Here is a 12,609-nt window from a genome sequence, read left to right as displayed (position 1 = left end):
CATGCTTTACTAGGCCAGGGTCCTGGAAAGAGCCCCGAATTCCAGTCTGGGCTCTGCTGTTGACCTACTGTGTGACCTTAGGCTAGTCCCTTCCTCTCTCTGGGCCTCAGTTTCCTCCTCTGTAAAGGAGGGGGTTTGGACTAGAAGGTATAGATCTGTGAGCCTATTGTGAACTTAAGCAAGGCCCATTCCCTCTCTGGGCCTCAGTTTCTTTATCTGCAAAGTAAAAGGGTTGTCTTGGATTATTTCTGAGGTTATTTCCAGCTCTAAATCTGTCACCCTTTGAATCTCTGTAGGCTTGGCTATAGTGATGAGTGGTAGATATGGGGATGGGGACTGGGGTTTGAGTCTGAGCTCATCTGCCTTCCTTCCCCTGAACCTCTGCAGCTAGGTGGCCAGATGGGTAGTGCCCAGGCCTGGAGTCAGAGAGACCTTAAGCCTTAAGCCACAGTCACTTACTAGCTGTGTGACCCTGGGCCAGTCATATTACCTCTGTCTGCCTTTGTTTTCTAGACTGTAAGATGAGGGTCACAATAGCATCTACGGCCCAGGGTTGTTGTGAGATCAGATGAGATAATAATGTAAAGTGCTTAGCTCATTGCATGACAAGTAGTAAGTGCTGTATAAATGTCAGCTATTATTATTATTATCTGTAAAATGGGGGTGAATAGTGATGTTCTTATAGTGCTAAAAAAGGTTCAAGCTCCAGATTTTTCAGGCTCCTCCCTTTCCCTTGTCCTGGGCTGAGGTTTGGTTCCCTTTACTACCCAGCATCCTCCAAGTCTGCTGCTCTGACTGGCCTTTGCTCCTCCAGGAAGGGAGATGCCCTGCTGGTTCACAGCCCATGCCTTCCTGTTCCCCCACCTCAAGCTCAGGCTGCAGTTGAGGGGGGGCAATGCTGTCTTTGTCTGCATTTCTCCTGTCCACCTCTCCTCCATTGTCCTAAGACTGGCCTGGAGTCCTGGCCATGCGTCTCCTGTTCTGCTTGCTCACCTTGCCATTCCATCTGGTCCCAACCTGTTTATTTCTTTGGTGAAGAGAACTCCTGGGGAGGGCGAAACTCTCTCTACCAATGTTGGTCAGTCCTAGTCTTAGAGAATTGCCTGGGGCAATGACTTGACCAGGGCCACACAGCCAGGATCTATCAGAGGCAGGATTTGAACCCAGGGCTTCCTGACTCCAAGGCCAGCTCTGCGGCCAATACACCCTGCTGCCTCTCAGTATGTTAGCCACAAGGAGAAGGAGGGAGCAGGGGGTGGTCCACTTTGTGTAGGATGGAGAAGAGGGGCTGAGCCACCCTTTTGACATCAGTAGTTCATGGGGGTGGATGTGCCTCTGTTTGACTAGAGGAGGAAGCTTAGTGGGAGGGAGGTGCCAGCCTTGATCTAGGCCTCCGCAGGGTTCCAGAGAGATAGGGGAAGAATGGAATGGGGCTTGGTGCTGGAACCCTGCCAGGGCAGGGGCCTCATCTGTGCTCGGTCCTGCAGGGCCAGTTTGGGTGAGAAGGAAGTGGTTTGAGGAGCCATGCTCTGGGATGCTGAGGAGAGTACCCCCCTCCCATTGGGCTTTGTCCACCCCATGTCCTCTCATTTTCCGTATAGCTGTAGCCCCTACTCTGCTCAAACAAGGGCCCAAATATGAGGGAAGACAGTGGCTCAGTGCCACTCCAGAAACTGTTCTGAGTTCCTGCCTTGGAGGTCCCAGCTTTACATCAGTGGTTCTCTTTGTGACCTTGGGCAGGTCATTCCCCCTTCCCCACTGCCCCCAGGCCTCAGTTTCTTCCCTTGACAAATGACTGGTTAGGCTAGATGGCCTCTGGGGTCCCTTCCCAGCTCTCTGATCCCTAGAAAATGAGAAAGTGAGACTGGGTGACCACTAAGGTTCCCGCCAGCCTATTCACCCAGTGACACCCTGACTTATAATGCCCCAGTGTTATCTAGTCACTGAGCTGCAGAGCCAAGACTGAAACCCCGAGAGCCTCTGGGAAGGCGGGGCTTTGTCTGGTGACAGTTTGACTTACCCAGAGCGTCTCAGCGCCCTAGAATGTAGAATATTGGAGCTGGGGAGGAGCCTGAGAATAGAATGTTCTTTCTGGAAGGGGAGTTTAAAGATCAGCTAGACCTCCTCCCTCATTTTGCCGAGGAAGGAAACCGAGGCCCAGAGAGGGGAAGGTGCTTGCCCAGAGAGGGGAAGGTGCTTACCCAGTGGGGCAAGGGTAAGTGGCCTGACCCTCGTGTGAAATGAATGATAGCTAGGAAGGTGACCAAGCTAGTGCCGGGGCCTACAGGTGACCAGTTTGATTCAGCTTTTTCTCTTTGATTCCCAGGTGAAAGGGTCCTGGCACCACGTGAAAATTGTGCCTCCGAAATCCCCACCCCCAGCAAAGCCCACAGAATCCTGGACCCCCTTGGAGGATTGCCCTGAGTCTCCTTCAGCTTGCCATATCCCCCCAGAAGCACGTCGACTGATTGTGAACAAGAATGCCGGAGAGACCCTCTTGCAGCGGGCTGCAAGACTTGGCTACAAGGTAATAAATTTGGGCAAGAAGAGTGTCTGTCCTTCTTTTCCTTTCCTTCCCCACCCCCCCCTTCCAGTCTCTCTTTTCTGACCAGCTTACTGTAATTCACAAACATTTTGGGAGTACTTACTATGTGCTATAGCATCTCCTCATCACTTAGCACAAGGCCTGGTACACAGTAGGTACAACATGGCCCCTGTTCTCAAAGTATCTCCTGAGGGCCATGAATGCATGCCATAGACACAGGTTTTTCTCATTCAAGGGAGACAGGCCCTAAAAAGTCCGTTTGGGGCACATACATAGGCACAGAGGTCCGGAGAGCTGGAGGAGAAGAGGGGCCACTGTGGATGGAGTCCACATTGGCTGGACTGGAGGATGAGGTGAAGTAGGAGTGCTCTGAGGAAGGCTGCCACCTGGTCGGCTTGGGCCTGAGGGGCAGTTGGTTTCACTCAGTAGGAGGCAGTGAGAGAGAGGGAAAAATCATTGCAAATCCACGTGACTGGAAAGTTGATTGTTCCCTCCACAGAAAGAAATAGTGAGAGTTTGGGGGTGGAGTGGGTTGAGGGGAGAAGAGGCCGGCGGTCTGGGTGAAGATGTGCAGGATTCAGGCCTAGCCAGCATTCAGGAGCCCAGTTATGCCTGGATTGATGGATCGAGTCAATTGTTAGCTGCATAGGAATGCTAATTGAGCTCATGGGAGCCGATGAGGTCACCAAGAAAAATTGTAAGGAAAGAAGAACACCGGGCTCTGGACAGAGCAGAGCCTTTGGGGATCCCCTCATTTAAGGCGGCCGAGGAATATCAGGAGCCAGCAGGGAATACAGTACTGTCTTCTGTAACACTGCTCGTTCCTGTTATGTTAGGCTACTTCCCAGTTGATGGGTAAAGCAGCTCTCAGCAAGAGGCAGTGTGATAAAACAGCTTGGCTCACAGCTTACCCGGCTCTGTGTAGGCAGCTAGGTGGTGCATGTAGTGAGTATTGGATGTGAAGTCAGGAAGACTGGAGCGGGAATCCAGCCTCAGACATTGACTCTGTGACCCTGGGCAAGTCACTTGACCTCTTACTCTCAGTTTGCTCATCCGTAGAGTGGGGCAAATCATAGCACCTATGGCATAGAGCTGTCAGGAGGTTCAAATGGGATAATGTGTATTAAGGACATTAACAAACTTCCCAGCCTATGAAAATGCTAACTGTAATAATAATATGTCATGCACAATGGTATAGTAACAATTATTGTGTTGTTGTTGTTGAAGCCAATAGAATGGATGCTTCTTGCGGGCAGGGACTGTCTTGCTTTTGACTTGGCATCCCCAGCACCCACAGGGCATGGTGCCCGGCACAGAGTAGGCATGGAATTCACAACTGCTACTTGAATGACACCTCCCGTGGTACCTGTTCAGTCTGGCTGGGAAGAAAGGACTCAGTTAGGTGTAGCAGAGGCTACAGTGATGGAGATAGGCCAGGAAAGCCAGGTTTCTGGGTGCTCTGAGGGGTCCCAGGAGGGAGAGTGCTTGGTGACCTGGGGGTGGGGGCTGTGGTAATCTGGGAAATCTTGGTGGAGAGAAGGTGAGCCTCTGGATGGGCCCAGGCAGCTGCTTATCAGAGTAGGTGCTCCCTATCACCAGTCTCCAGGCGGGTCCAGGGAGGCCCTGGGGCATAGCCAGGCATGCTTGGTGGGTGGGGAGCTAGGTGGGAGTCTCTCCCTCCCCCAGCGGCAGCAGCTGGTGGGTCTGGGAGCATTCCAGTGGTTCCACGGGCTTTCACCATCTCCTGGCTCCATCCAGGCCTAGCCTGGGCTACCTCTGGCCCAGAAGGGCCTTTGGGCCTATTGTTTGAGGGGCCCAGCCAAGTTAATCATTAATGGGCAAATGATCCTCTTGGATTGTATTCGGAACAATTCAGCTCCAAAGGGGAAGGCCTGGAGGGCTGGTGCTCTCTACCTGCAATGCCAGCTGGGAAAATGGGTGGCCCAAAGAGCTCAGTCAGCAATGCCAGCCGGCTCTGCAATGAGCCTTGGGTTTTTTTTTCCTTGTTCAAAAGTTACTACGGGCAGTTGTGATCGGTCTCCCCCCTAGACTTGGCTTTTGTCTGAGGCTGTGGTTGATGAGAAGGCCCTCTCTCTGAGAGGGAGGTCAAAGTCATGGCTTTCATCCATCCTTTCTTCCCCCTACAGCCCCCCCCCTTACCTTTGCTCCTCTCTTAGCCTCATAAGGTGCCTCTCACATGCCCTTGGTCACAAGGAGGGGCTGGTCAGCGTGTGAATGACTCAGTGGACCCCATCCCCAGTGATGAAAAAAGAACAAAACAACTTAGTGCATATGTCTTACACTGTTCTCACTGGTGGGCAGGATAGACAACAGCAAGGGGTGCAGGGGTAATAGAAAGAATGCTGGACTGGTCCATTCCCAGCTTTGCTGCTGACTATCTGTATGACCTTAAGCCATTCACTTCCCTCTCTCCTCAGCTTTCTTAACCGTAGAATGAGCATAATAACCCTTACACTCCCTTCCAGAATTGTTGGGTGTAAAGTGCTTGGTAAACCTGAGATCCTTAGGGCAATGTGACCTGTTAGATTTTTATTCTAGGGTAGCTGGGGAACGCAGGTGGGGCCACTGTCACTCCTCTGCTCATGAAGCTTCAGGGGCTCCTTACCCCTGGGAGAAGATGCAAGTTTCTAGCTTGGCAGTTAAGACCCAACAGGGACTCGCTGCATCCTTTCCTTCCATGTCGATGACACATTAGGCCCCCTCAGGCACTTGCTGTTCCCCCAGTGTCCATCTCCAAGTCTTGAGGGCGTGGCCTTTCCCCCATGCTTGGAATGTTCCCCTTCTCAGCTCCTCTGGGTTCCAAGAGGCCTTTCCTCATGTCCCACTTAGTGTCCCCTCCCTCCCAGTTAATTTGTATTGATTTTCAGCTGAATCACCTTTTTCCTTCTTTATTCTTGTATCCCCAGCACGTAGCACAGTTTGGCACACAGTGGGTGCTTAATGAGCACCCACTGTGTGTGGATGCAGAGTGGCCCAGCGGGGCAGGTGGTGGTTGAGGGAATGGGGAACAGTCCAGCATCTCTGTCTCTGAGGACTCCTCTTCTAAGGGAGATGAGACACGTCCCCCCCCAAGACTTTCTCCTCATTGCTGACGTGACAGCACCCCCCATTCCTGTCCTCCACAGGATGTGGTCACGTATTGTCTGAAGAAAGAAAGTGAGGACGTCAATCACCGGGACAACGCTGGCTACACTGCCCTCCACGAGGCCTGTGCTCGAGGCTGGACAGACATCCTCAACATTCTACTGGAGCATGGGGCAAATGTCAACTGCAGCGCTCAGGATGGCACCAGGTAAGTAGGCCCTGTTCTTCTGCCCTCCTCTTCCCCCACAGCACATACCCACTGACTTAAAAGCACTCAAACCACCCCCCCCCCCCCCCCCCCCCCCCCGGTAGAAAGGATGTTGGCAGCTGCCAGGCAGACAGAATCGAACCCTAGGCTATTTGAGCCATAACTAGATCCCAAGGCAGAAGTTCAAGAAGAAAGGATGTTGTCAGGGTGGACCCCCAGCTCCTCCCCATTGATGTCTTGCAGAGCATCTACCGTAAGAGACTTGGGCATGAGACCCAGGGAGGCACCACCAACCCTCTTGTTTTTCTTTGGGAGGCTGCTGTGTGTCCAGTCCTGCGATCTTGAAAAAACAGAAAGCTGCAAACCTTGATCAAGCATCACTATGAACAGAGGCCCCTGCTATGGGGGAGGAGAGAAAACTTAGATAAGACACAGAGCCTCCCCTCAAGGAAGCCCCCACAGATGATCCTAATCCCCCATCCTAATGTGAGACAGGTGCAGAGAAGAGGCAAAAATCTGTGTGGGGAGGCCTCCATCTCCGCCTAGGGAGAGACCCAGGCGAGGTAAACAGGAGAAAGGGAGGAGCAGGGAGAGCCCAAGAGAAGGAAGCAGGAGAGATGATGGCCCGAGGTCAAGGGTTTGGAGTGAGAAGACCTGGGTTCAAATTCTGGCCTGCCTGCTTGTGGGGGAGGGGATTGTGCTTTCTTTTCTTTGTGCCTCAGTTTACTCATCTGTAAAATGAAGGCCTTGAACTAGCGCTTTGAGTCTCCTAAAGTTTGAGGCAGCCCGGTGTCATCGAAACTCCCCTCCCACAATTACTAGGCAGCATCCCATTACTCTAGGCCTTTGGGCCTGCCTCTGTCACCTTGATGGGATGGGCTTACTTGGTGATGGAAGGACGCTTCCGCTCAGTGCTTCTGTCTCAAACCCACCCCCCCCCACTCCCGATTTTGCCTTTGCAGACCCACTCCTCTCAGGTGACTATGGAATCTCCCCAGTTGGGCTCTGAAAGCCAACTCATGTAGTTGATGGGGCACTGGGGGAATTCTGCCTCTGACGCTTACTAGCTCTGGGACTCTGGGCTACTCATTGCAACTTACTGAGCCCTGCTTTCCTCCCCTTTAAAATGGGAACTCTAATACGATGAGAAATATGGACTCCTGGGGTTGTTCTGAGCGTCCGTTGAGATGATGCTTTCTAAAGGACCTTGCTTACGTTAGGATGCCGTAGAAATTCGAGCTTGCCCGATTTCTTTTCTGATGGACTAGGCCAGTCCTCCTCCTCATTCCTCCGAGACACACTTCGCCTGACCTCTCTCCGCAGGCCTGTCCATGATGCTGTGGTCAATGACAACCTGGAGACCATCTGGCTCCTGCTTTCCTATGGGGCGGACCCCACGCTCGCCACCTACTCAGGGCAGACAGCCATGAAACTCGCCAGCAGTGACACAATGAAGAAATTTCTCAGCGGTAAGCACTGGCCCCGAGAACAGGGCTCGTCCAGGAAGAGGGTGGCCTGAGCGGCCAGCCCTCTGTCAGGGCAGAGGCCTTGTCCCCCCTCCCCCACCCCTGACGGCGGGAATATAGTTCTGCCTTTCTGGTTGGTCGATGCACTGTGGCACAGGGTCGAAGCCATCCTGCTGTGGCCTTTGTGGCCTCAGTTTCCTCCTGCAAAATGAGAGGGGATGGACTAGATGGTCTCTGGGGTACCTTCCAGTTCTCTATCTAGGATCCTCTGTGTGCCCTTAGACAAGTCCCTTCTCCTCCCTGGGCCTCAGTTTCCTCTTCTGTAAAATGAAAGGGGTTTAGACTGGGTGGTCTCTGAGGTTCCTTTCAGCTTTGGTTCTGTGATCCTATGATCATTATGACCAGAGATGAGATTTTTTTTAAAACTGGTTTTTATAAGTCTAACAACCACCAGCAGAGGCAAATCTAAGAGACGTTTTCCTAAGGCCGGGCCGACAAAGCAGGCGCCGTGTGGTAAGGGCTCAGACTCAGTTTCCTTTTTTGAACACTGCTGTGTTGGAGTCTGTCTCTTCCCGCCCAGCACCCTCGTCACCACCACTCTGGCTGGGTCTTTCCACGGCTCCTTGCATATGTCAATGAGAAGTTTCCACTTTCCAACTGAAAGCTGATATTTCCTCAAGTCCTAAAGGTCAAGCTTTGCTCATGTATCCCAAGAGGGGATGTCAGGCCCCATCCCTAGTACCTAATCCTTAGGGATTGGGAATGTTGGCATGGCCTTTCCAGCCGCCATTTAGGGCCTATCAAATTGACCCTATCAAAGCTCCCTTAGGCCGCCCTCCTTCATGGCCCCCTGCAGAGAGGCTTTGTCTCTGCTCAGAGGCAGTTGCCTTTAGGGTTTAAAATCTCACCTGGATCAATTGATGCCAAGTGGAAAGAGTACCAAACTGCAGTCAGATGACCCGGGTTTGGATGTGGGCAACTAGCTCTGTGAGCCAAACAAATCCTTTCCTCCTTCTGGGTCTCCATCCCCTCTCCTTCCATCTCAAAGATGAAAGTCCTAAGAAAATTTCCTTTTCTTTTCCCTATGCCTCAGTTTCCTTCTCTGTAAAACTGAGATGATAAACATCCCCCCTCCCCCCATCAGAAGTGGAAGCCACTCTCCTTTTTAGTTTGGGACAGTAGAAGCTGATAACGCCGATGAAGAAAGCCAAGAGCTAGTGTTTTGAATCAGTCTTTATTTGCGAAGAGATGGGATGTAACTTTTTTTTTTCCTTTGTGACCAGAGAGAAGCCCTTGGGGTTGTGCCTATATTGTAGCCTTTGGGCGTTGTGAAACCATCCTTACATCCTAGCATCCTTCTCCTTCCCATCTCTCCCTTGGCTACCTTGGGAAAGCACCTAGCGTGCCTGATTGAATCTACGGGGTAGGCCCCAGACATGTACTTTTCTCTATTAGAGGCAAACTAAGCATCGGCCGGCAGTGAGATTGCTCCCCTGGAGGTGGTGGTGGTGAGGGGCTTGGCAAAGCCCTGCCAGAGCCTCCCGTCAGGCATGCTCAGTTGATCTCTCCCATGTTCGCCTTTGTGACATCACAGCTGGGTTCTCCCTCGCAGCAGGCCAGCAGAACTCATTCTGTCTCCGTCCCTGTTACTCCAGCTACCTCTGAGAGACTGTGTCGGTCATTCCTGGAAATGTTCCTCTCTGGGAGAATAGCTGTAGGCTGGGCAGCAGAAATGCTTGAGCATTTCTGGAAGCTGCAGGGAGTTGCAGAAGGCGGGTATAATTATAGTCACCATTTCTATCCCGCTGCCTGGGAGGGGAAAGAGGACCTGGCTCATTGTCTCCTGGCCGGTGGAGAAGACAGGTTCTCAGAGTGATGGGAGCCTCTGAGCAGGGTAGGGGGGCGCCTCTGAAGGCATCTCCTGCTCACGGGGGCTGGCTTTTTCGCCAAGCTGTGGTGGGGTGGTAGTGATTGTTTTTTCTTTATTTGGTCTTTGTTACAAGAGATGGTTTCAATTAGTAGGAGAGAGGAGAGAGATTGTCGGAAATGAAGTGAGGTGAAGACAGAAGACGGTGATCGAAACAAGACTAAAAGTCCAGAAGGAATCTTAACCATTAACTCCTCATTTTACCGAGGAGGAAACTGAGGCCCAGACAGGAGAAGGGCTTTGCCCAAGGTCATGTGGGTGGTAGGAGTAAGTTGGCAGAGGTGAGATTCAAACCCAGGTCCTCTGGACCCAAAGCCAACTGCTTCTCTGTGACTTGCCCAGGGTCACTCAGCTAGTAAATGTGAGTCAAACCCAGGTCCTTCTGACTTCAGTGAGTAGACTCCGTTACTGCCCAGCTGAAAAAGTGGGACAGTACAATGCTTTTCCTGCTGACCTGCTGGTCGTGTTTGTTGTTGGGGCCTCATGCAGAGTGACCCAGCACAGAATCATTCCAAAAACTTGATCCTGGCCAGGCCAATCTGAAGCACTTCAGCAAGATGCTACTGAACTAGCTGTGTGACTCTGGGCAGCCTCAGTTTCCCCTTCTGTAAATTGGACCAAGCGACATCTTCAGGCTCCTTCTGGTTCTGCCTTTCTAGGAGCCTGAGTTCCACCTGGATTGTTCCTCCTGGCCCCCCCCCCCACTCGGATCTTTGGCTTCTTCTACAGGCCTCTTCCCCCTGCCACCTAAGTCCCTTCCCCCACAGCACAGTTCCCAGGCCCCTTCCCTTCCTTAAGATAGCACCTCTGTTAAGACATTCCAGGCGGAGGAGATAATTTGAGCAAAGCTATTGAAGAATTTGAACCCAGTGCCTTTTCTCCAGTGTCTTAGAGTTGGTTGAAAAAGCCTGGGGGCCTTTAGCCTGTAGAAAAGAAGACTGGGGAGAGCCACATTTGCTCTTTTTAAATTAAGTAGCGACTTTCTAGGGGAAGGGACTTTCTCTGCTTGCCTCCCCCCCACTTCCCCCCAGGCCAGGACTAGGAGCAGTGGGTAGAAGTTGTACTGAGGAACTGAGACCCTCCCAGATGAGAGCCATCCCAAAGTGGTATGGGCCGCTATCAGAGGTGGCACGAGGTCTGTAAGTGGAGGCTGACTGCCTGCTGGCTCGTCATGCTGGGACTTTCTGAGGCACCCTTCTTCTTCCTTCCTCACTTTTGCTCGTTCTCTGTGTGCCCCAGAGTGGACAAGTATGGGTGGAGGGAGGGAGGATGAGAGAACCATTCAGGTCCAGAGCACAGACAGCCCTGCTCTTGGGGCGGTGGCTTCTTGGGATGGTGGCTTCCTGGGACAGTGGCTGTGAATTGGGTTGAGGTCATTGAAAGGAAGCCTTCAGTGAAAGCTTATGTAAAGGGAGGCTTGAGACCCCACTGAGACAGCCTGGGACAGTGCAAAGAGCCCCGGATGTTCCGATTCCAACTGTCACTTAGTAGCTAAGTGACTTTCATCCTGATCCTTGGTTTCTTCTTCTCTAAGGTTGAGTGGTGACAACATGGTCTTGTATAGCACTTCTCAGACTCTTTGATCTGAGGACCAGACCCCCTTTACACTCTTAAAAATGATTGAGGACTCCCCCTAAAGAACTACTGGTTATATTTATTGATATTCATCATATTTGAAATTAAAATGTCCTAGTTTTATTATGAAAAGAGTTTGGGCCTCAAGGACCCCCTGAAAGGGTCTCAGGGATCCCCCCCCAAGTGTCCCTGTAGCACACTTTGAGGACCACTGGTGTAATGGATAAGGCACTGATCTTGGACTTAGAAAGACGTGGGTTCAAATCCTGCCTCAAGGCACTTAATAGCCATGTGGACCTTGGAATAACTGTTCCCTCAGCAAGCCCCCTGTGCCTCTGTTTCCTCATCTGTAACATGAGAGGAATGAACTCACGTGGCTTCTGAGATGCTTTTTGGCTGTAAATCCAAAAAATCTAGGCTCCGATGCCTGGATATTTTATAAGATCCCTTATGATTGACCAATGTTCTAAGGCTTGTTTTTCCTCTTTGGATTTGCTGAAATTAGTCTTGAGTTCCAACTTTGCTACCAACTAGTTGTCTACTATTGGTTCTCAGTTTCTGCACCTCTGCAATGGGGATAATTCTACCTTGGCCTGCCTCCCTTACAGCAGGGCTGCTGTGAGGCGCAAATGAGAGTGTGTGGCAAACACTGTGTAAACAGGACCAGTGATTATTGCAGACAGATGCCCAATCAGACACTGAACACCAAAAAGTCTAATCCCCAAAGAGTCTCTTAGAATCCCTCCCTTTGGGCCAAATTACCGGTGAGGCATGTGACTAATTTACCTTTGACCCCTGGAGGAAGAAAGCAATATCCAATCTAGACTAATGAAAAGAGACCAGTTTTTCCTCTTCTGTCGGGGACAATCGGGGCGGAGGAAAGAGGATGGGGGGAGAGGGAGAGAAGGGTGAAATTAGATTTGAGGAAAACGAGCAAATCCCACGGCCCTCTTTTGGCATCTGACTCCACGGCGGGGACTGCATTTTGTTGTTGTTACTGTTCGTTGGTTTTGGTTTTTTCCAATTTTTCCCTGGAAAAGTGGATCCTGTGAGGTAGTGGGAGCACAGATAGGTTGTGGGAGACTCTTTTTTCCCCCAAAAATAAGGCTCAAGGGTGCAAGATCGAGGCAGAGAGACAGGCAGGCAGATAGACGGCAAGTGGCAGAGAGGAAGGGAAAGAGCCACAGAGAGAAATGGAAAGGAGACATTGAGAAGAGAGGAGAGCCAGTCAGAGAAGGAATGACTCTCCTGAGGGTTCCCTTGGTGAGACTGGGCCCGGGGATTTGGCTGACTTTAGATTGAATGTGTAAGAGCAGGAGGAAGAGCTTGGCGAGACTTACACAAGCCTTTATCGAGCATCTCTTCTGATGCTGTAGGGGGGAAATGTGTCTAACATACAGTCAGGAGAGACCTGGATTTGAATTCTACCCCTGGTGCTTACTAGCTGTGGAATTTGGGGTCAGTCACTTTCTCTGAGCCTCAGTCTCCCTGCCTGTCAAATAGGGGATAAATGCTATCCCCCCTGCCTCACAAACCTAGAAGTGCTAGAGAAATGGAAGATGATCTTGCTTCTGAGTCATCTCAGGACTCCACTAAAGGTGGCCTGGGGTCGTGTGTGACACCAGAGGCCAAGCTTTGGCAAGGCCTCCCTTGCTCAAGAGGCTTCAAGTGTAGGCACCTGCCACGATGGGCTGTGCATCCCTCCTCAGCTGGCTTCCTCCCAGGCCAGCCGCAGGGTGCTGGATCAGCCACCCCTTTGGCTCTCCAAACCTCTAAAGTCGCG

At 51.6% G+C, this 12,609-nt stretch overlaps 1 protein-coding gene across 2 annotated transcripts in view; it reads left to right on the top strand.

Annotated features, from left to right (window-relative positions):
• Nucleotides 1–12,609, top strand: part of BCORL1 (BCL6 corepressor like 1) — a 71,629-nt gene that overhangs the window by 49,544 nt on the left and 9,476 nt on the right. For both annotated transcript variants that reach the window (XM_027836309.1, XM_027836300.1), the window contains exons 11-13: nucleotides 2,327–2,527; nucleotides 5,692–5,858; nucleotides 7,182–7,327. In XM_027836309.1, coding sequence (XP_027692110.1) covers nucleotides 2,327–2,527; nucleotides 5,692–5,858; nucleotides 7,182–7,327 — 514 coding nt within the window. The remainder of the gene's footprint in view (nucleotides 1–2,326; nucleotides 2,528–5,691; nucleotides 5,859–7,181; nucleotides 7,328–12,609) is intronic.

The sequence above is a fragment of the Vombatus ursinus genome, unplaced genomic scaffold (assembly GCF_900497805.2).
Source record: "Vombatus ursinus unplaced genomic scaffold, bare-nosed wombat genome assembly UNPS02004437.1, whole genome shotgun sequence".
NCBI lineage: Eukaryota > Metazoa > Chordata > Mammalia > Diprotodontia > Vombatidae > Vombatus > Vombatus ursinus.
The sequence above is the reverse complement of the archived record's forward strand: the minus strand, read 5'-3'. Positions and strand labels throughout refer to the sequence as shown.